The sequence below is a fragment of the Molothrus ater genome, chromosome 19, assembly GCF_012460135.2.
Source record: "Molothrus ater isolate BHLD 08-10-18 breed brown headed cowbird chromosome 19, BPBGC_Mater_1.1, whole genome shotgun sequence".
Lineage (NCBI taxonomy): Eukaryota > Metazoa > Chordata > Aves > Passeriformes > Icteridae > Molothrus > Molothrus ater.
This window is the reverse complement of record NC_050496.2, coordinates 2,318,514-2,341,989: the sequence shown is the minus strand read 5'-3', so window position 1 is coordinate 2,341,989 and position 23,476 is coordinate 2,318,514. Positions and strand designations below refer to the sequence as shown.

General features: G+C 48.8%; 1 protein-coding gene across 3 annotated transcripts in view; it reads right to left on the bottom strand.

Annotated features, from left to right (window-relative positions):
• Positions 1 to 23,476, bottom strand: part of GAS7 (growth arrest specific 7) — an 82,112-nt gene that overhangs the window by 44,241 nt on the left and 14,395 nt on the right. The window contains exons 1-2 of one of the 3 annotated variants that reach the window (XM_036394359.1): positions 9,096 to 9,143; positions 5,527 to 5,650 (exon numbers count right to left, since the gene is read on the bottom strand). In XM_036394359.1, coding sequence (XP_036250252.1) covers positions 5,527 to 5,650; positions 9,096 to 9,128 — 157 coding nt within the window. In that variant the 5' untranslated portion in view covers positions 9,129 to 9,143. Of the gene's footprint in view, positions 1 to 5,526; positions 5,651 to 9,095; positions 9,144 to 23,476 lie in introns of those variants that run through there. The other 2 variants (XM_036394357.2, XM_036394358.2) reach the window with 2 other exon arrangements.

Genomic DNA, 23,476 nt, shown 5'->3' with positions numbered 1-23,476 from the left:
GCTAGAGCATCCTGTATCAGAGGGAAATTGTCACTGAAACATTTTAACTGTGTGAGAAAAAAATTTGTAATAAAAATGCTTGACATCTCTTTGGTGTCCCCATGGATGACTTACTCTTTGAGGTGCAGCTCATAAGTTTAGCTGGAGTAGGAGCTGACCATAGCTGGTGAGGCAGGAATAAAACCCCTCAACTCAGAGGCCTTTCAAGAAAATGACCTTTTTCAGCCACACATTTCAGGACTGCCCCAGAACTTACTGATGCAGGTGGCATTTCATTAATGATGCTTGTGATGATAAGAATATATGGAGTTTGATTAGGATCAAGATAACACAAAAGCAGAAGTTCTGCTTTCCAGGAGATAAAATGCTGTTTAGTAAATGGGAAGGACTTTACATAAAAGACAAGAAAAGGCTGGAAATAAGAACACACCACATAAAGCTGGCCTCAGCTGTGCAAGCAAGGTGGCAGTAAGCCACACAAACACTGGTGTCACAAGTACATAACTCATCTTTAATGTGATGGGCAAGGTAGCTGCAGTGCCATTGTTTGACTAATGCAAGAGGTATTGCAGCTGCAGCCCATCAGAGAATTTCTTCAGCATAATGAAATATTTTCTTGCTGAATCTACCACCCACACACAGTTGAAAACCCCTCCTACAGACACTGAGTAACTCATTAACCACGTAGTGGCTGTGCATTCCGGGCACTCTGTCTTGTGCTTTGCCATGGCAAGCAGGGATGGCTCTGGAGGTTGCACAAGGAATTACCCAGCTGTAATGTCACTGGTGTACATTCAACCCTCGTGTGGCAAGGCCATGCTCAGGAAACCCTGGGTGCACTGAAATTGTCTTGGGTTTCACTGTGCAGATTGTATGCAGCCCAGAGGCCCTGACAATGGTTTCAGGATTGAATTGAACCTGCTTCAAAGGATGATAAATGTGGAGTGTTTATCTGGTGGGATATCAAGTGGAGACAGACAGGAATGTGCTGTTTGTCACCTCTGCACATCTGTTGGTTCCAGGGTCACCCCAATTCCTTCATTACTGGTTTTCCCAACATTTTTCTTCCACATAAGAAGAAAGCACATATATGTCTCATATATTCTATTTATTTCTAGTTAAGAACCAATTCCTTGTGGTTTTTTTTTTCCTGTAAAGACAATGAAAATTAGACCACACAACAACACACTGTGGAAATACTGTTACAGTCATATAAGATCACAAAATTACAAAATAGTCTGAGTTGGAAGGGACCCAGAAGGATGATGGAGTCAGACCCTAAGGTGAATGGCCCATGTGGGGATCAAGGCCACAACCCTGCCATTGTTAGCACCCTGCTCTGACCAACTGAGCTCATCTCAGGGTCAAGATGTGCAACAAAGGCAGATAATCCCAGTGTGGAAGGACATCAACCACTGAAAACAATGGTGACAATAATAGTAATGCCTCACAAGAAGGGAGGGCTGCTGCATTTTGAAGGCTCAGAAGAATGAAGGTTTTACTTGACCCTAAAATCCCACTTCCCCTCCTCGGGAATGCAAGCGGATCCTTGTGTTACCACTTCTGAACGGCTCAAGCACTAAGAGCAATAAAACAATTTAACCCAAACAAAAAGCTTCTGCACTGAGGCAGAGAAGATGCACCACCAGGCAAGGTCAGAAAAGGAAGTTGTTGAGCAGACAGGTCACCCAACACCTCTTGTCTTTAGGAGGAAGGCACAGAGCTACACACAGGGCTCATCTCGGGAGCAGCACAGAGCTCACCACACCACATCTGTCCAGCTTTACCTTGCTGACCTTCCTCAAAGGCTGTGCCCCCCCTGCTCCCAGCCATGCCCCGTCCCAGCAGATCCTGTGGTGTGGAGCCCACCCTCTGCTGCTGCCTGGTGACATTCCTGCCTGATCCTGCCTTTCCCTGCAGAGATCAGGGCCAGGACAGTCCATGGATGGGCAGGACCTGCCCCAAAACGCAGCGGGAAGATTCAGCGCAGCTGCAAATGAAAAGCACAAATGAAAAGTTCCTCTGAACTCATGTTAAGATTTTTTGACTCAGACAACCAGAAAAAGCAAACCAGCAGATGAGTGACAAGAGCCTGGTTAAACATGATGATTGTAAAAATTGGGGAAATACAAGGACACCAAATAAAGAACAATTTCCATTGAAGGCATTTGTCTGTTTCTATATTGATAAATATTTTCGTGTAGTTTAGGCTTTACAGACTGAAACAAACAGGCCTGGCAGGGATTTCAGGAAGTCATACTGCCCCTGCTCTACCCCAGAGAAGGCCAACCATGAATTTTCATGGTTTTGCATAACCTGCTCGGGTGATACAGACTCCCAGGCAACTCTGTACTCCACACTTCACTCCCAACAGAGCTTGGAAGGGTTAGCTGTCCTGGTTGCAACTGAAATGTGTTCTAGAGATGAAAATTGAAGTTGAAATTGAAATCTTCTGGCGATGACAGGCATTGCAAACAGCATTCTCCTGAATGGCAATTGATGCACTTCAAGCCTTCTTCCACAACCCTGCCCACATCTTTGCTTTCTAAGGGCAGACATCCCCAATCTCTCAGCATTTACCCACAGGCTATGTTTTCCACATCTTCCATCACTTTTGCTACTCTCTTCTGGGCTTTATCCAGCTGACTCACATATTTCCTGAAGTGTAGAGTCCAAACAAGATAAAATATTCCAGCTGAGGCATTATAATTTCCTTGTAAAGTTGGAGGCTTACTTCATGCCTCACAGACAACACTCCTATTTATACAATGGAAAATGCTGGCTGGTTTGTGCTAGCACAACACTGCTGGCTCTCACTCAACTTCAGATCCTCCAGAGCCCCAATGTCTTCATCTGTAAACTGTTCCATTGCCTGTCTTTGCCACTTAATTATTTCTGGTGAAATCTCTGATCCTAAATGCATCTTTACTGAACAGCATCCTCCTATTCCAGGGTGATTGTGAATTCTGAGCCTGTTCTGTGCAGGAGAGAACACCATGTTCCCTCCCAGCTCCAGTTAAAAGTTATTTTTTGAATAAGTGCTCTCAATGTCAACATGCCATTCATCACTGGAAATGCTGCCTAGAATGGATTCTCGGGCAGATCACTGCAGGATTCCCTTCAGCACAAACTCCCCCTGGACAAGGGACCATTGATGACCACGCTCTGAGGATGAACTGGCAAACGGTTTTGCAGCAGCTTATTGCAATTTAACTATGGTCCCTGCTTTGTTTTTCCCTTTAGTCAGCTTTCAAACTGTCTTTGTTGCTTTTAAGACCTGTTTTCCCATCAATGAAATGCCTTCCTTCACACAGGTCCCCTTCCCACAGACCCTGCCTGGATGCTGGGTAAATGTTTAGCCACAGTCCCATCCCACAAGAAGGCCCAAACCTCCCCTCACCAGAGCCTTTCAATGGTGGAAGTGGGTTTAGGATTAGTCTGGTGAAGAGATTCTCATCTGAACAGAACCTGAATAAGCGATCCCTGCAGCAAGGCTGAGAACACAGAAACAAACCCCACTTCCACCCTCTCTCACACGCTGTTATTCTGAGAACCACACAACACTGTAATTGAGAGCACAACCACAGGTGGGCTGGGCACCCTCCTGAGAAAGACTGGATGGAAGTGACCTCTGGAAGTGTTCAGCCCAGCTACTCTGAGCAGGATCACTGCAAACAGCAGATCAGCCACAGCTTTGGCCAGCCACTTTCTGAGATTTTCCAAGGACGGAGATTCCCCCGCCTCCCTGGTCAGCCTGTGCCAAAGTTATCCTCCCTTCCTAGACAAATCAGAAATCTCCTGACTTCTGGCCTGAGCTCTCAAGCAGAATATGGCAATTGGCCCTTGTTGTATTACTTGTAACTTTTCTGAGGGAAATACAAAACTGCCTGACATTATGGAGAAATTTAGTCCCAGTCCTGACCTTTCTGAGGCAGGGTCCCTGTGACAAGAGCTCTTATCACAAGAGAAACAGGCTCTGCCTCTTACTGCTTTTACCTGGCCTCAACCCAGTGAGTATGGGTGCATCCCAGTGATGGCTCAGAACTGAGGATAATCACCTCCTGCCCTGCATTTGAACTGCAGTGGGGATGAGGATCTAACTCCTGCTGCTCTCCCCAGTTGTGCAGGGAATGCTGCCCAGCAGCCAGAGCAAACTGCTTGGAAATGGAGGCAGAGTTAAATGGAAATGCACTTTCTAGAGTCCTGTAAAATGTGTGTGCATCAAGCTCCAGTAAATAATGACTTGGCAAAGTCCTGGGCCAAAAGCTTCTGAAATAAAACACATCAGCCCCTGAACAGACCATGAAGTGCCCACTGCTCTCCTCTGTGAGATAAAGGAATGCCAGAGGTCACTCCTGACAGCTGCAACTTCCCTGTGAACAAGGTCAGCTCCCGCTGTCCTCTCCTTCACGTCACTCTGGCATTCTCTTTGCTGCAGAAATGTGGATTTGCTGGTCACAAGAGCCTGTTTTGCAATGCTGCTGTGAGCTCATGATGAGAAGAGCAGGTCGACACAGAGTCTGGGGTAAACTGGAGGTGGTACAAGTTTGACAGGTCTTGAGCAGGTGATAAGATCATGAGTTAAGTCTGCCTTCTCAACATGACAGGGAACAGAACACACAAATACAGACTGAAAGCTTTGTCTGTTACATGTGTTTTTTCTTTCCTTGTCTCCATGGGCAAGCTGAGTGTGACCTTCACTGTTTCTGTTTTCCCCAATGGTGCTTTAGTGATATCTGATGTTCTATCAAACTACTTTACATGTATATATAGACATAAATATCTCCAGGCAAAGGAAATAGGGAATGTGGTAAAATTGTTTCTTTAACAGTGTTTCAGATTCTAAAACATTTATGACAGGGGCATTTTTACTCTACATTCTCTGTCTTTTGTCAATGTTTCAGATGTCTTCTGATGATGAGAATTAAGATGACAGAGGATCATAATCTTCTTGTACTTTCAGGTATGGTGTCAGGATCATATTAATTACTCTGGTTTTGCAGCTACTTTTGTTATCAAAATCAACTATCAAGATGATTTCTGAAACAGATCTGTGCTGATATGGTGAAATATGTACTGGAAAGCTGTGCCAGTCACATTCTCTGAAAAATCCCTTTGCCCAGGATTTTTCTCCTGGGAAGCTGAGAAGCCTCAGGGAAAAAGGAAAACAATTCTTATCTCATTTGCTTCTCCTGTGTTTTGCTCACATGTGGAATGTGTTTGGAGATTGTTTACCCACAGGTGATTGTTTTATTGGATTCTGCTGTGAGTTGTTTTCACTCTTTGGCCAGTCAGGGCCAAGCTGTGTTGGGACTCTGGAGAGAGTCACGAGTTTTCATTATTATCTTTTTAGCATTGTGTAAGTATCCTTGGTGTATTCTTTAGTATAGTTTAGTATACCATTCTTTAATATAACATAGCATCATAAAATAATAAATTAGCCTTCTGAGAACATGGAGTCAGATTCATCATTCCTTCCTTCGTCAGGGGGGAGCCCAAATCCAGTAGAAAGCTACCCCCACTTACCATTTGTGAAGGTGTTCACGTAGTACCTGCGCCCCTGGGGAGACATGTAGCTCTGCCAGCCTGGAGGAAGGTGCCCGTTCAAGGTGTCTTCTCCTGGCTGAGGAGTTGCCTTTCGGGGTTTCTGCTGAGAAAAGAACAAAACAAAACAAAACCAACCTATTAAGTCAATATCCAGATAATGTAAAGTCTAACCAGACACACAGCTGGAAGGAAATGATTTGGTTTGGCATTATACAGTTCCCAATATACCCAAAGAATTTCAGTCCGTTTCTCCCTTCATCTGTGCTAGCTTCATCCAGAACAGGAAGCAGCATTGCCCTGGAGAAATCACGCTTTGGGATAGAATGAACCCCTCTGTATTTAATGTCCCAAGAGGATGTGGAGCTATCCAAGAAAATGACTCTGGTTGAGCAGAAAAATACAAAGCATGAAACGATCAAATGTCTGAGAAAGAGAGGCAGGCATCTGGCCCTCCTTTACCTTCCCATGGATCCACCAGTGGGTCAAAGCACTGGAGGTGCTGTCACAATTTATTTTACAGGGGCAACATCACCTGAACCACAAACCCAGACCCTCTCCCAGTAACTCCACTGGATGGCACAGAGTACTGGAGCAAATCCTGGGACAGCTCCTCCACCATGGCATTATTGGTCCCCTGTTACTGTTTGCAAAAGCACACTGAAGAAAAGTAAACCTGGCAGTGGGGGAGTGTAGCAGCTCTACAAGGATACAGCAGCAGGTTGGTTCCCTCATATTCCCTTCACAGATATCTGGCCTTGAAAACAGCAAAGATACTCCAGACTATCTCTGCTGTGCATGAGAACCTCACAAAGAGGAATGTGGGGTAATCCAGCCCTGGGTTCTGTTTCAGAAGATCCAGGTTTCACACATTTTTGCTGCACTCTCGCTGTTTCTGTACCTAACGCCTTCTTTCCTTTCAGGAACTGAAGTCCCTCCATTCCCACTGCCCCTTTTCCTTAATTTGATCCTACAGTGATTCCCTGTGCCAAGCAGGTCACCATTAAGCTCAGATCACTTTAGGGGCCCAGGGTGTTCTTCCACTTTGCACAGTCAGCACCAGAGCCCTGCAAGGACAGGTGTTAGCAGTTTGCTCAAGGGAAGCTCTGAGTTGCCCCAAGATCCTCTCAGTCCCATTTTCAGAGTGCTTCATGTGTCTCTGCTGGACTGCAGGAAAAGCAGAGCTCTTTCACAGGTGAGTGCCATGGCTGTATGCTTAAACAAAGGCTATGCCAAGAGACAGATGGCGATGGTATACAGTAAAAAATCAGCAAATGTTGGATGGAAACAGTATAAAAAGCTAAGTTAACCCTGTGTTTCAGCTGTAGTCCCTGCCAAAACGTGCATCATTTCAAAAAGCATACAAGCATTATGTTTTGCAGTTGCTAATTCTGTTTTTTTGGTAAATAATATTTCTACCTTTGCTTCTGATTTTGCCAATCAAGAAGTGCTGTGAGCACAGAAGTCTCTATCAATGACAGACAAGAGGGAATCTCAGCCCTGCCAAATGCTGAAGTTCTTGCAAACAATGGGGAAACAGTTTGCTTTCATGTGCATGCATTGTGGTTTAGCTTCAGCCAGCAACTCAGCATTACACAGCCACCCACTCCCTGCCTCCCACCCCTGGGACAGGGAGGAGCACCAGAAAAAAAAGTAAAATTCGTGAGAGGAGAACAGTTTAATCACTGAAATGAGTAAAAGATAATGATAATAATAACGATAATGATGATAATAACAAAGAAACAGGAGGAAACAAAAAGAGAGAGGATTAAAACCCAAGAAAGACAAGTGCTGCACAGTGCAATTGAACAGCCATACCCATAGCCATGAGCAGCATCCAGCCGCTCCTAGCCAACTCCCCCAGTTCTGTGGTGTGGAATATCCTTTTGGACAGCCCTGGCCCTGCTCCCTCCTGGCTCCTTCTGCAGCTCCCTGCTGGCACAGCACAGGACACTGAGTCCTCCATTTAGGGTTAGCATTGCTGAGCACCAACTAAAACATCAGGGTGTTATCAACATCATTATTATTATTATTATTATTATTATTATTATTATTATTATTATTATTATTATTATTATTATTATTATTGTATAATTATAATTATTCTCACACTCAATCCAAACTCAGCACTGTGCCAACTGCTAGGAAGAAAACCAACTGCACCTCAGCTGAAACCAAGACAGCATGGAGCAAGTGTGGGTCTCTTCCTTTTGTTTTAGACAGGAATTTGACTCAGCTCACTGTCAGGCAGGACTCATCCCCCCATGGAGGCTGCAGAGGAAAATCCACTGAATGCTGGGACCGCTCCTGTGTTAGAGCCCCTCAATGGTCCCAGTGCAATCCCCTCCCAACAACACTTGGACTCCAACTCCTACAGCAGCTTTAGGGGGAAAGAGGAACTGAAAATGCCATAGGGGAGGAAGAGAAGAAGACACAAAATATGACTTCATACAGGTTTCCTCACAGAATCACCAACTGGTTTGGATTGGAAGGGACCTTAAAGATCATCTCATTCATCTCCCCTGCCACGGGCAGGGACACCTTCCACTATCCCAGTCTCCAAGCCCTGTCCAACCTGGTCTGGGACACTTCCAGGGATCCAGGGGCAGCCACAGCTTCCCTGTGCCAGGGCCTCACCACCCCCCCAGTAAAGAATTTCTTCTTAATGTCTTAATCTCCACCTACCCTCTCTCAGTTTGAAGCCATTCCCCCTTGCCATACCATTTAAAGCCCTATTCTCCTCAGGCAGGAGCCCAGGATGCTCTGGCACAGATAGTGTGGGATGATGAGATCTGGGATAGATGCACATGGGTCTGGGCATGTTTAGGCACACTCAGCAAGCCATCCTTTCAGAAATGAGAGTTCCAGAGAGGCCATCGTGGGTAGCACATTGTCCCTTTTCTGCCAGAACAGGAGATCTGAGGAAAAGGAGAGATTTTCTTGCTCTGTTTTTCTCAGCAGACACAGCCCTGTTCCAGCCAGGCCATCTGCAGCCTCTTCTTTCACCAGCACAGCCAAACCAGGACCATGTTTGCACACCTCTGTGGGAGAAGTTCTGGTTACTGTGGCATGTGATGACAGCAATCCTGCTGCTGGGACACAGCAAGGACAGGGCCATGGGACTGCACAGGCAACTGGCAGACTCTTCCAAGAGGCCAGCTCCACATCTGGCACAGCTCCACATCTGGCACAGCAGCCACAGACAGGCTCCAGAGCTCTCCCAAAGCCAGCTCCCACCAGGGCACCCCTGCTCCCAGCCACAGGGACCAAGGAAAGTGCTGAGAGGTACCCCTGTGTAGATGCACCTCTTCCTTAGATCAGCAAGACTGGACTGTTACTTTGATTTCTTGTTCCTGTTTTAGGGGAATTTTTGCCAGGATAATTTCTGAGAACAGTAAATCACGAGAGATGATGTCTGCATGGAGAGGAGAGGTGTCAGCAGAGAGCATTGCAGGCCAGCAAAGAGAGAGCAGCAGGCAGGGACTGGAAGCTGAAGAAAAGCTCAGCTTGAAAAGAATCTGCCAATCATGAGGATAAGTATCAAGGCTTACCAGGGAGCTGTGCACTTCTTGTGGTTCCTCCATCAAGATTAAGTGCCTCTTTCTAGAAGTTCTTCTGTATTCCAATAAAGAGAAAAGGCCAGGAGCCTGACACCCCTGTCCCAGCTCAGGCTGGGTGGGCTTGCAGTCCCTTCTGCTTTCTAAACCTTCCAACTCGCACAGAGCCTTTGAGCTCAGAAGTGTTCAGGCCACTCCCCTCACTGTCACTGCTGGAAGTGTCACCAGCTGCTGTCACCATGGTGGTGGACAGGCAGATCTGGACCCAGAAAGGATGTCTGCAACACACACGCTCGAGGAAACAGGAAACCTGAACAATGCGAGCAGCGAACGTGTGACCCCAGTGAAATCCTCCTCCATCTGTACTGGATGGCTGGAAAAGGGATCAAAGTGTCTGACAAAACATCAAAATCCAACAGCACAAGCACTTCTCTCCCAGGAGATTTCCTAGGATCAGAATTTTGTGTAGCAGGGGAATATACAAAAGCCAGCCACCCAACAGGTCTGTTCTATGTGACAAGGGATGGTTTTTGTCTGCTGCCTGCAGGAACACAGGGATGGAATTCTCCTGATAAATGCACAGCAGAGAGGAAACAGAAATGAGCAGCTATTGCAGAAAGGGCACTTGTGCTCTTCAGCACCAAAGAGAGATGAGAGAGAGAGAGGGATAGCAAAGGCAAGCACATGGAATAACAACAGATCTGTGGGTTTAACTCCCCTAATCCAGGAGAGCAGCACTGACAAGAGACAGAAGGATTTGCTGTTTAGCTCAGAGCACACAAACCTGACCATTCCCTGTGCTTCTTTCCCTGCATCCATGGGCACTGGGCCAGGGATGCCAAGAAGGGGACAACCTGTGTGGGCCACAGAGCCACCCCAGAGGGCCACAACCAGGAAATGCTGTTTCACTGTGTGCTGCTGTACACTGATGGCCTGGAAACATGTCTGAAGAGAAGGACAGCTGGGTCAGACATCCTGGATGCTTCACATGGAGAAGAGCAGCAGCCAGGGGAAGAGCTCTGGCACTTTCTGTCTGCCTGGGCCAGCTCAGAACAGGGCAGCAGGGAGGTGCTGAGTGCCTCTCCCACTCCACCTCTTCTGACTTTCTGACTGGTCTTTTTTTTTCTTTTCTTTCCTGGTCTTCTTGATCAAGTTAGCAGAAGCACAACCCATTCTGTTCCTTTGGAAAAGCCCTTGGCATTGTGATTCTGTTCCAGTGGTGGAAAAAAGCCAAAGGGAGTTCTATGCAGCAAAGTGGGGTAACAGGGAGTAACACCCATCAGTTCAATCCATGATGACTTGACCCTGAGGCAAGTTCTGCCTTGCTCAATAGAGGAAAATGACTTCCCATTTTCAAACTGCAGGAAATCCCCATTCTCCTTCAAAGAGGGATCCTAGGGAGGAAACATCTGTGTGTTGACAAGCCTGAGCTCCCTGAAGATGTATGGGCTTGCACAGTGCTCCAGCAGAGCTCAGACCAGGGGCAATTCCCAACACATAACCCCAGGGAAAGGAAAGCAAAACAATCCCAAAACCACAAGTTCAGGCCTTGAACAACCTGATCTAACTCTGAACAAGGGGCCGGACCAGAGACCTCCAAAAGCCCCTTCCAATTAAAATTCTTCTGTAATTTTATGATCCTGTTTCAGCAGAGCATGCAAATGCAGAGGAGCCTCTGGCTGTGGGACAGGGCTGGAGGGCAGCATCAGCACACCCACCTGCTGCTGCCACACTCACACCTGCAGACCCAGCAGCACAAGGAAAGCCACAGAGCCCAAACAAGCAGTGCTGGAGGATCACTGGTGACAGAAAAATGGGCAAACCATGGAGGGGAAACTCCCTGCAAGGAGCAATGCAAGGACACAGCATGAATGAAGGAATGAATCTGCCCCAGAGCAGCCCCTGTGCTGTGGGGAACAGCTTGTTCTGCACTGACAACACTGAGCTTATCTTTCTGTCTAACTGCAGTTCGTGTGATCACTGAGCTTTCAAAGGGTGTGTGTCAGTCCTGGTGCAGAAAAGACAGAACCACAGGATCACAGAATGGTTTGGGCTGGAAAAGACCTCAAAGCTCATCTCATTCCAACCCCCATGCCATGGGCAGGACACTTGCCACTAGCCCAGGCTGCTCCAATCCCTGTTCAACCCAGCCTTAGGACACTTCCAGGGATGGGGCAGCCACAGCTCCTCTGGGCAACCTGTGCCAGGCTGCCACCCTCAGAGTGAAGGATTTCTTCCTAAAAGCTCATCAAAACCTGGTCTCTGTCACTCCAAAGTCCTCTCTAGCTGTCCTGGAAGCCCTTTAGGTACAGGAGGGTGCTGTATGGTGCAGTTAAAGATGAGGGGTCTGTGTTTGGCTTCAGCTGGTGCCTGTCCCAGCCTGCACCCTGGCTCAGGAGAAGGCCTGGGGCACCCCCAAACCCCTCAGCCCAACCCACAGCCTCTCTGTGCCTCACACTTTGAGTCACTCTGCATTTTGTTCATTTTTATGCAATCTTTCTTGCTCAACATTTGGTTTCCATGGAGTCACATACACTGTGTGAAACAGACTTATATATAGAAAGTGGAACGGGTCATATGATCTGTCCTGGTTGTCATGGCAACCAGCACAGCTCCCCTCGGGCTCAATAGGATGGCACATTCCGCTGGGGACAAGTCACCCTCCCTGGGTGGCCCTGCCCTGCAGCCCTGCTGTGCCATTCCTCTGCTCTGGGCACCAGCCTCCCGTGCCACCAGCCCTCGTGCCCCCTTCCTGCGCTGAGTTAGAGCATCTCAGAGTGCTGAGGTTCAAGCTGTGTGCTGAACTGTGCCCAGCACATACCCACATTCCACTTTAGCCGGGCAGCTTGCATTTCTCCCAGTTTTAAAAACCTCCTTGTGCTAATAAGCTTCCCCTGTGCCATGGCACTCTGCTTCACTCCTTCTTCTTCCTAAACAACTCCTGCACCTCCCTGCAGCTGCTGTCTCCTTGGATGCCATCTCTGTTTCCTTGGATGCCATCTCTGCCACCTTCCCAGCAGCTGATGGTGGCTGTGACCAGGAGGACAGGGTGGCCAGCTCTGCCATATCTCTGCACTCCTCTGTCTGGTTTGGCTCTGGAGCACAGTGTGCATGCTTCCCACCCAGCTCTGCCTGGTCCCCAGCCAGACCCACAGCTGCCAAAAGCCTCCCTTGTCACCCACCCAGGTCCCTGGCTGTGGCACAGGCATGTGCCCAGCACTTTGCTGCAATGTAATGCACATGAAAATCACTGTGTTAGCAGAGAAGGAGCCTTCTGGGAGTAGGGTATTTTTCTCCATCAGTACCATAAATGAGGGAGAAACAAGCTGTTTCTGAAGGTACATGACCCAGGGAGATGGAGTGGGTGATGTTTTCTGCCTCAGTGCTGTGTGAGAGACCAAAATGTGTGGGAAGAGAAATCCTCTGACCTGTGAATCCCATCCTGACCCCTTCAAAATAGGCACTGTCAAACCAGAAGGGAAACAATCTGAGTAACTGCAGTGCAGCTCAGCCCTCTCCCTTCCTTCCCAACATGTGCCTGGTGCACAGAGCCATGTGCCAGACTGGGAGAGGTCCCAGCAGGGAGCTGCAGCTGAGCCTGGCCCCGTGCTGGGTGATGTGGGACTCCTGGCACCAGGTCGGCTCCAGATCCTGCCACAGACGATGCTCACTCCCTGGCAGAGCAGCAGCTCTGGGAGTGCCTGGCTATAGCAATCACTGGGGTCTGGCTGAGGAGGGAAGCTGGGCAGGTGTAAGAAGTAGGAAGCATAAAAAAGATGGCAGGATTGAGATTGAGTGTGGAGAAAGAGCATTGGGAACAGAGCCCTGATTTGAAGAGGGTGGTTAGCAAAGAGACAACAAAAAGCTTTTGATAGCAGGGATCTGGGGAGTGGTAAGTGAGCAGGAGGGTGAGAGCAGCCTGCAAAGGACAGCCCAGCTGCCAGCCTGCTCTGCCTCTTGCTCTGCCTGAGCTCTGCTCCCTCTCCTGTGCTCCTTTCTCTGGCTGCTCTCATGGGGTGACAGCATTCAGCACTTCATGACAAGGGTGCAGAGATCTGGCACTGAAAGAGCAACCAAGAAGGGGGAAATGAAGCACCACCCTCTCACCATGACCAAAGAGCATGGACAGCCAGATGGGAGTAGTGTCTGCTCTGAGAAAGCCCATCTAGAACACAGTGACCACAGTGCATCCACAGAAGAATCACCCCCAGGAAAACACACAGTTGTTTTTCCCTTCTGTGCTAACAGAGAAGTCACTGAATGGACAAATCTGTCCAGCTCCCTTCGAGCAGCCCCTCTCCTGTATCCAGCTGAGCCATGCATGGCCAGGTGATGGCCAGACTGACACTGGACAGGAAAAATGCTGTGGGTGGCCACACTGAGCAGCCACAAGGATGCAGCTTCTACAGCACAGCCCTGGAAGGCCAATGAGGGGTCCTGTAGACAAACTGCTGCATTATCAGGAAAAATTTCTTCACTAAAAGGGTGGCGAGGCATTAGGAGAGGTTGTCAAGGCAAGTTGTAGAACCACTGTCCCTGGAAGTGCTCAGACAATGAGGAGGTGTGGTGTTCAGGGACATGGTTCAGTGCTGGGTTAATGGGGGACTTGATGATCTCAAAGGACTTTTTCATCCTTAGGGGATCTGTGATTCTGTGAAGGGCCCAGCTCCACACCCAACAGAGCAGAGAGGAACAGGAACAGAACACAGAGGGACAATGATGGGAGCTGAGATAATCTAATCTCACAAACACAGCACTCTGTGCAGTCACCCCTGTGGTGAGAGCCATCAGGGCCTTGGTCTGGGGTGAAAATCAGCCCAGTGAGTCACAGGAAAGGTCCTCTAGACCACTGAGGGACAGAGGGACGCAGGGAAAGAGGTGTTACACAAGGCAAGAGATGATGAGGGGTAGGTGGTTAGAGGAAGAAACGAGGGTGAGGGAAGGGATGAAACCAGTGAAGGGTAAGAGAATTCAAGGAGCCAGTTAAATAGGCAGCTGGTGATGACATTTGTCTGTCCATACAGACTGGTGATGGCAGTCTGTCCTGTGTAAGAAACAGGTACTGAAGAGAAAAGGGGCAGATCTTGGCATCAACACGTGGCCTTGGACACCCCTGTGGGAAGTCAGCACACGAACCACCCAGAAGTGACAAGTCCAGTGAAAGAATGCCAGAAGGACTGGGCTGATACCTCTCACCCATTCCCAAGCATATCTGTGACCAGCTGCCCCCCTGAAGCATGGAGCAAACCCTCCCAGCAGCCAGCTCCCATGCAGGAGTCAAGGAGCTTTTCTGAATTAGCTGTAGTCCTTTTCCTTCTTCCCCAAAAGAATTACAGAAGTTAGCACTCTCCCATTCCTCTGTTTTCCTTTCAGCACCAATGTTTCTTGCTGTTCAGAGAGTTAACATCTGGAATCTCATTTGCTAACCAGCACAGTGGGTGTGGGCTCTGGAGGTCTAGGCATGGTTCATCTGCCAGGACACAGCCAGCACACTGAGTGCCCTGCTCTGCTGCTCTTCTGCCATCAGAAAATGAAGCCATGCTGTCTCCCTACCACAATGTCTCAAAAGACCAGGATGTGGCCAGCTGGGACAAAGCTGATTTCTCAAGAGATTCCAGAGCTGCCATGAGCACAGTTCCACGTTTCTCTGCAAAAGCTCTGCATGCTGCTGTGCAAACTCAGCCCTCTCTGATGTGACAGAGTTTGACATGAGGTACTTGAGTCACAGCCCCATTTCCTCAGTGGGATGGAGACCCAGAGCTCTGCCACAGGCTGTCAGGAGCTGCCTCTCCTGGACACTAAGGCTTCCCCAAGCAGGAGTTATCACACCATGGCTTGGTAGGGTAGGAATGGGCAGAAGAAGGTGAAAGACTGGGGGTGAGGCACATGCCAGCCCTTCAAGAGCCCTGGTGTAGTAAACCCCATAGATTTAGGAAAAGCACCATGGAGAATATGAACAATAGGAATGTTGAAACAGCAAAGGAAAATTCCTGTTTCCCTGTCCTCCGCCCTCAACCTATCTCTGTAACCCTATAAGGCAATGTCATGTTAACCCCTTAGCATTGGTCAAGCTTGGATCCTTTCCAACCCTATAAAAGAAGCAAACTGTACCCCATTAGGGGAGAAAGAAGAAGAGCAGAGACCCTTCACGGACCTCCCCAAACAAAGCCATCTCCGTGGAACAGCCTGCGCCTTCTCCTTCTCCTCTCTCTCCGTCTGCTGCAGCCTCAAGCCCGGGGCACCACTGCCTAGCAAGCAGAGCTGAAATCCTGAGAGCTTGCAATCACCATAGAGCTGATAATCACCATGCTTGCTAGATGGCAGCCCCGCAGCGTTGGCATGAGCGAGCGAGCCTCGGGCACCCGGTCCCTACTCAGGGACTGAGCTCCTGAGCCCTATTGCTCTGCTTTATGATAAGGCCAAATCTGAGAGGCTTTATTACCCTGGGCTGGATGTTTGCTGTGCCAGGGCAGCCCAGGAGCAGCAGGAGCCCTCCTGCCTTCTGTGGAACCCGCAGTGCTCCAGGGGGAGCTGAGCTGGGATCTGCAGGCTGTGCTGGGAGTGGGGAATCGCCAAAGCCCCTGGCAAGTGGCTGGGAGCGGCCACTGAGGACACTGACCTTCCCCTGGCCAAGGGCTCAGGGCCCTGCAGGGCTGAGCAGGGGCTGTTTGGTCACCCAGGGACTCTGCAGGAGCCAGAGAACAGCAGGAGACCCTGGACTCAACCACTGCAATGGGAATGTGGATTGTAAGGCTGTAAAAGCCCAGGGATTCCTTTGTTCAAGGTCTCTCCCCAGGGCTGTCTCTAGCACTGTACCACTCAATTATTGATTTTCTTCCCAGAACTGGATGCCTGAGACTGTAATAAGGGAAACCTGGAGCAGTGAAGTTTTTTTACAAGGCTCACCCTTCTCAGGAGGGATGTGCCACTCTGTCTCTGACACCAGCATCTGGTGCACCAGCATCTGGCAGAGCACCAGGGCCAAGTACTCTGAAGGGCTGTGTTGTTCTGGGCATCCAGGGACAACAGGGCCATTGTTGAGCAAACCTTGTACTGTCAGAGTCACCCCCAGGAGCACAGAGAGTCACAAGCCCAGAGCAAGCCAGCTGCAGCATTACTGCTTGTCTCCAGTTTGAAATGGCCTGCTGTGGGGACAAATCCCTCCCTGAGGGGCTGCAGAGTGTGGCACACCAGCTGGATGGTCAGAGGCAAGGGAGGCAGCCAGGGAGCTGGGGGCATGCTGCCTGCTCCAGGTGCTCTGCCCTGCAAGGGTGACTGGAAGCAGTGGAAAAAATAAACTCCCCACAGACTTAAATTGGCTGTCTGACCCCCCTCCCTGGGCTGTGGCATGAAAAAGGGGGGTAGAAAAGTCACCCTCAGCAGGCTTGAGGGCAAACAAAGAGCTGGGCAGCACGGCTGCCTTCTGGAATTCTTGTGCCTGTGAGTGCAGCTGGGCTTGGAGGAATGGAACATCTGGGAATAAAGCCAAATGTTTTAATGTGGGGCCTCCAGCCTGTGCACTGCAGGAAGCTCAGCCTGGCTGAGTGCTCTCTGTACCTGTGCTGCAATCCTCCTGCAGCATCCTCTGCAACCCCAGCAGCTGGATGCAATTCCAAACACTGCAATTCCAGCATCCTCTCTCCCATCTGTGCCAGGGCATCCCTTCATGGGCTTCATTTCTCACACATCACTGGGGTTTTAACAAGCCACATTCTACTGCTGGGTTCTGCAGTTTCCCAGACACAATAAAATCACTTGACAACAACTAATAATTAGTGCCCTTTCAGGAAGGAAGGGATTCTCCCTTAAAATAGAGACTCCCTCCCACATGCACACACAAGTATGCAGAGCAGAGCTAAGGCACAGCAACCTCAAACCTTGCTGCAGTCATCAGCCAAAACCATGTATTTACAGAAACACTCTGGAGCAAGTAATCCACCTATAAGTTAGAAAAGCAAGCAAAAGCATCACAGGTAAGTTTCTGGAGATCTTGTCAGATCTCTTGTCAGCTAGTACATTCTTCTCATGAGAAGTTAATAAAAGGACATTCTGAGAGTGCTCAAAGAATAATCCCTGTTAGTTAGTCTGTATTTATCATGGAATCACAGAATGCTTCGGGTTGGAAGAGACATCAAAGCTCATCCCACGCCAACTTACTGCCATGAGCAGGGACACTTTCCACCAGACCAGACTGCTCCAAGCCCTGCCCAACCTGGCCTTGGACACTTCCAGGGATAGGGCATTAATTTATTTAACTACTTTTAAAAGACTCTAACTAATCTTCTCTCTTTTAGTAAGAATGTTGGACAACGTGCCTGAGAACCATATGTTTAATGATCCACATTTCTGATAATTTTATTATAATTACTATCTAAAACCCCATGAAATTAAAACAAAATTGCAATAGTTAGCTCAGATTCTGTTCCTGGCCCCAGGCCATGAGCAATCTTTTGGCATATTATAGCCACACTTTCCTCTAGTTTAAAATGAAATTTGCTTCCTCCTGTTGCTGTGGTTGGGCAGTTCCCTACCTTACTACCTTTTCAAGCATCAACCTTTCACTTACAAACACCCTCAATTCTTCTTGAATGGTGTTTCCCTGCAGAGGAAATCTGTTCCCTGGATTAAATGGCCCTCCATGACCAAAACTTTGGGAACCTCAGATGCAGAGAAAGCAGTGAAATGGCCAAGACACAAAGTGCTGCCAGATGCACATTCCTGCGCCCTCCCTTGTAATCTCTCTCAGGCGTGGGGGATGTGGCTGTTGTGCCTGTAACCCCGCAGCACAATGCACTCACACACACACACACCACCTCTAGTTTTTCATCTCTGCTGCTGCTACAAATGTTAATAAACCAGCAAACAAACAAACAACAAAACAAAGGGCGGGAGGGAGGCCATTCTGCCCCCTTGGCACGCCTGAACGAGGCTGCAGGAGCCCCCGCACGGGGCCGTGGCTCACCCTGCCCAGACAGACAGACAGACAGACAAGCAGCCAGGCAGACAAACGGGCAGCTCTGAGAGCAGGGCCATGTGGCCATGGCTGCTGGCAGGACAGGGTGGCACAGGAAGGCCAAGGGACTCTGGGGGCAGAGTGCTTGGTGCCCCTCTCAGCTGGGACGAAGGCTCCTGCCAGGCTCAGCAGGCAGGGACAGCCCCCCTGACACCAATCCCTGCACCTGCAGCATTTCCAGGGGCCCCTTCTCTGAGGATGCCAGTGTGGGGCTGCCTCTGTGCCCTGACAGCAGACTGAGATGTCCCTCAGGAAAATCTCCTTCTCCACCAGGCTCAGCCACGCTGGGGGCTGCTCAGGCAGGACCTCAGGTATCTCTGCCTGCCTGCCCCAGTCCTGTCCCACAGCAAGGTCTGGGCAGCCACATCAGAGCTGTGTGCTGGGCTGAGATCAAGGCCAGCCTGTGTGGGACATCCAGGTAAAGCAGCACCCTGGAGAAGCCCAGGTGGGCAGAGCAGCAGAGGGTCTCTCTCCAGGGCTCTGCAGGAGCTGCCTGCTCCCCTCTTCCCTGTGCTCCTGGGATGAACTGAGCTGGGTCTCATCGATCCAGCAGCACCAGCAGCTGCTGCCCCTTCTCCAGCACTCCTGGTTCTCCTCTCTCTGGCCTTTCTGATTTGGAGGAGGACACAAGCAGAGGGCACCTGTGTGTTTCTCCCACATGCAACCTTCCCAGGGCTGTATTGTGAGCAGACATTTCACCAGACCAGGCAATGAACTGATGAATGCCTCTTACCTCTGGCTGAAATTAAAGGCTTTGTTCACGTTTACCTTCTAATTAGAGGCCTACCTCTGAGGTAAAAAAACCTGTTTCTTGTCCCCACAGCTGCTGCTCCTGGCCCTCTACACACTGAAGGGAGTTCAGATCTCCTTTGCCTGGTTTGGCTCTTTTTAATGAAACTCCATCATCTGAGAAGAAGAATATCCAGGTCACCACATCTGTGCAGTGGAATTCATTCAGTCCTGGTCCATGTACCCATATATGTTATAGAATAACACTGAAGGCAGCACACTGCCAGTGGTGGGGAGGACTGCAGAGATGAGGGATGGAAAAGGCAAACCTCAAGGAAAGGGCTGAGAGACAGCAGTGGCAGCTGAGCAGGAGACCTGCTGCTGGCACAGGATCAACTGCACATGGGTCAGATGCATGCAGGAAAAAAAAAAAAAATGGAGCAGGCAAAAACACCCAGGAAATATCAATTCAATATTCAGCTTGGAAAAAGTGCAAACAGGAGCAAACAGCCCTGAAAAAAGCCAGCAGGGGGAAATCCCTGGAAACAGTTATTGATGGATTTTAATTTGCTCTGTGCAGTAACTGAGCATCCTCAGAAGAGCACAATGAGTGTCACTGGGTCCCCTCCACCCCCTCTCTTTTCCCAGCCAGTCTCCTAACTCACTGGATAAAGATGATGAATAAACTGGCCATTTTAAAACTGCCTGGCACCTCAATCCCTGCGACTACCCTGCCAAGAGGATGCATTCCCAACGTGGCCCAGACACTGCTGCATAGCCCAGATTCATCAAACCACACTCTCAAAGCAGATAAAGAAAATCTATTGGTTTGATTGCTGTACACCTAGCAAGTTAATCTTGTTTATGGGATTGGGGATTTCAATATCTGTCTCTTCCTCCTATGTCCATTACAGCACATAATTACCTGTTACTGCATCAGTGAATTTGAATAATTGTAATATAGAAACATCACAAGTCACTGGGACTGGGAAGCCTTTGTGCTTGGTGCTAGGCATGTAAGAGAAGGAACCTTTTAGACTGCTTTTAAATTAAAAAAAGCTGCCAGTTATTCCTATGACAAGTAGAGAAGTGTAGGCGCAGAAGTAGATAAAATCAGCAGAGAAACATTAACAGCAACAGGAAATAGTTTATAAATGTGTATTAAGAGGAAGGGCAAGTAAAAGAACCAGTGGAAGCTCAGCATGAGCTGAGGAGAGCTACCCATGAATGACCATGTTCAGGATATTCAACAAAATGTCATTTGTTAATAAAGTCCTCCATCCAGTTAATACCAGCTACAAAGATTTCAGCCTGCAATAGGGAAAGAATAACTTGCAGAACCCTGAGATTGAGAGAATTTTGAAGAACTGGCTCATAATCTCAGAGCATTTGCTAATTTTCTCTGAGAATCCATGGAAAATCTAGTCCAAAAGAGAGTAAGAACTGGAGATCTAGGAAAAAATGACCTGCACAGAAAGAGAAAAAAGTAGTTTAACACAGGGCAGGAATAATGAATAAAAGGGGACTGTCTTGGATATGTCACCAATCTGCCAAAAAGAAAAAGGGTGGCTTTATTTTCCCATCCCTCACAGGAGAAAAATGAATTTAACTTGCAGAAGGGAAGGTTCAAGATGGAGGTGGTATCAAAGCCACAGTAAAGGTTGAATTTCTTTAAAAAATACCAAATAGCTCTTTATAAGAATTGATGTAGGTATTATTCAGCCTTTCTGAAGCAAAGCAGTGAGCCTGTGACTGGAGTATAAGGTAGACATATGTGTCCTCAGCAGCTGTTCCCAAAGATTACACCATGCTGACATTCCACTGGGACATGGCTTGGAATGGACACGTTTGATATGAAAATAGAAACATTATTTAAAGTATGACATCATGCATTAAAAAGAAAATAAAACCTAATAGAAATAATCTCATGAATGATCTAATAAGAAAATGCTGCTTAGGAAAGATCAACACTTGGAGCTGAAAGTTAAGGATTGGGGTGGGGATGGTGCAATCTTTCTGATGGCATTCACAATGAAACCTTTCATAGTACCAGCACAGCAAAGGTGCTTTCTGGCCACCCTGCACTACCTGGACACCATCACCTTCAAGAGGCATAAAGAAATCATTCCTAGCCTATAAACCCTCTCCACATGAACCTCTGCAAGCTTTTGCATGTGAATTACAGTAGTATTTGCAGCTGAGGTATTTTGAAACCTGGGACTGCAAAAAAAAGATTAAACCTAGGAAAAACAAGAAAGTTCTGTTGAGTCTGCCAATTATATTCCACTACTTCAGATGGGATTTTTAAGTCCATGGGGTTTTTAAGTAATATGCTTTTCTGAAAAAGGTAGAATTCAATTTTTTAATCAAAAATAAATGGCCATAAATTTCCAGATCACAAGCTGCTACCCTGTGAAGAGCATGAAAACGCCAGTACTGCAGCACAGCCTCTGGTACAGCTAATCCAGGAGCCATGGAAACACTCTTTGGATATTACCCAGAGCCCCAAGCTCCTGCAGGGTCCCTTCTGGCAGCAGCTTGTCCTGCTCAGGGCATCTCCCTGTTTGTGCTACTTCCCTTCTGAGACTTCCAGTGAAGTCCTGGGGAACCTCTCTGTGCCACCTGTGGTGCTGCACCCAGCTGCCTGAACGCTTGTGCTGGGCTCAGGCACATGCAAGGTGGGGGAAAAAAAACCAACAAACTTATTGGTTTTTTGGGAAAGTTTAATTCAAACCCAAGAGCTGCTTTCTGGGCTGTAAAAATCATATTTGCACCTTCCTGCTCTGCTGCAGCAGCCTTGTTTGTGGAGGAGGGAATGGGGAGGCTGAGCACAGCCCTGCATTTGCAGGCAGGTCCCACCTCCTGGACACCAAACCCTGGCCTCATGCCCGGGCAAGAAGCAGGAGGATGCAGAACAGATGCTGAATTCAAACTCCAGATTGATAACAACACCCTCAGGCTCCTGCTCTCTGACTTAGCAAGAGAAGAACAGCTTGGCAAGACACGAAAACTACATCTCAGTTTGGTTCCTTGTGGGGATTGCCATCCAGCCTGTTTGAGCACATCCACAGGCAGAGCTGCTCCATCCTCCTGCCTCCAGCCAGCACTGCAGGCCTCAGCTGAGCAGGTGCTCACAGCTCTCTGGTCACCAGGGAGAAAAAGAACCCAGCTCCTTCATCCTGGACATCTGAAAAAGCACTGGGAGAGTCTGAGCTCAGGAGTTTCTCTGCCTCAGCTGGCTGTAAAAATCAGAGTGTTCTTCTTCTGAAATAAGGATGAACTTGTTCTTGTCTGCTGGACTAAGAAATTCCTGCCCCAAGGCTTCTCACCTGTCCGTGCTGGAACACAACAGCACAAACAATCCTTGGATCCTATGAGAAACCTGCCATGCCCCTGGACAACCTGTGCTGGCACTTGTGGTGGCTCCCTGGGGCAGCAGGATGGTCACAGCACACACAGCAGCCCCTAAGGAAGCACGTGGTGCTTGATTCCATGCAGGGAAGAAGAAACTGCAGCCATGTCCATCAGTTTCTGCCCCTGAGCTGCTCACCTGGCACAGGAGGTTGGTTAATCCTCCTCTCCTGGAGACACCAGTGACACCAAACACACTCAGCCCCCAGCACGCAGGGAGGAGCCTTGCTCACCCCATCCCAGGAGTTTTCCACTGGTGTGACCGTGTTCACAGGGGTCTGAGGATGAGGAAGAGACGAGGATCTGACTCCATGTTTCAGAAGGCTTGATTTATTATTTTATGATATATATTGTATTAAAACTCTACTAAAAGAATAGAAGGAAGGATTTCATCAGAAGGCTGGCTGAGAACAGAAAAAGAAAGGATGATAACAAAAGCTTGTGTGTTGGACAGAGAGTCTGAGCCAGCTGGGCTGTGATTGGCCATTAATTAGAAACAACCACAAGAGACAAATCCCAGATGCACCTGTTGCATTCCACAGCAGCAGATAACCATTGGTTCCATTTTGTTCCTGAGGCCTCTCAGCTTCTCGAGAAGAAAAACCCTAAAGAAAAGATTTTTCATAAAAGATGTCAGTGACACACTGGTGAGCTCTGGGCAGCTCCTGCCAGGCATAAACCAACCCCAATCCCCTCTGGAGAAATCAGCATCACCTGCACAGAAGGGCTGGACTCCTGTGTCAGGAGGTGGAGAGCACCTGTTGGAGCAGCCCTGTCAGTGCCCAGGCTCTGGTGCCATCTGTGCCACCTTCCCACCCGTGTTCTCCAGCTGCTCCAGCCCCACCCAGGGCAGCACAGGACACATTCAGCATTCCTGGAGACCACCCAGGGCAGCACAGGACACATTCAGCATTCCTGGAGACCAGGCTGCTGCAGCCACAGGGAAACAGGGCAGGCCCTGGCTGCCAGCAGGGTCTGGCCCCTCTGCCCACCCTCAGTGTCCACTCTGGACAAGTCCTGGTGCTCGGTGGCCTCAGGAGTTCACACCCCAGGAAAACACCAGCCCTGAGAGCTGCACCAGTGCACGGGGGAGGCTCAAGAGGCCTTCCTGGGGCTGCTGCTGGGTGCAGATGGCGTTAAGGAGGCACGAGAGGGTTGAAGGGGAGCCCAGAGCGTTGCCATGTCTTCACCTGCCCAAACATCCTTCTCACAACTCCAAACA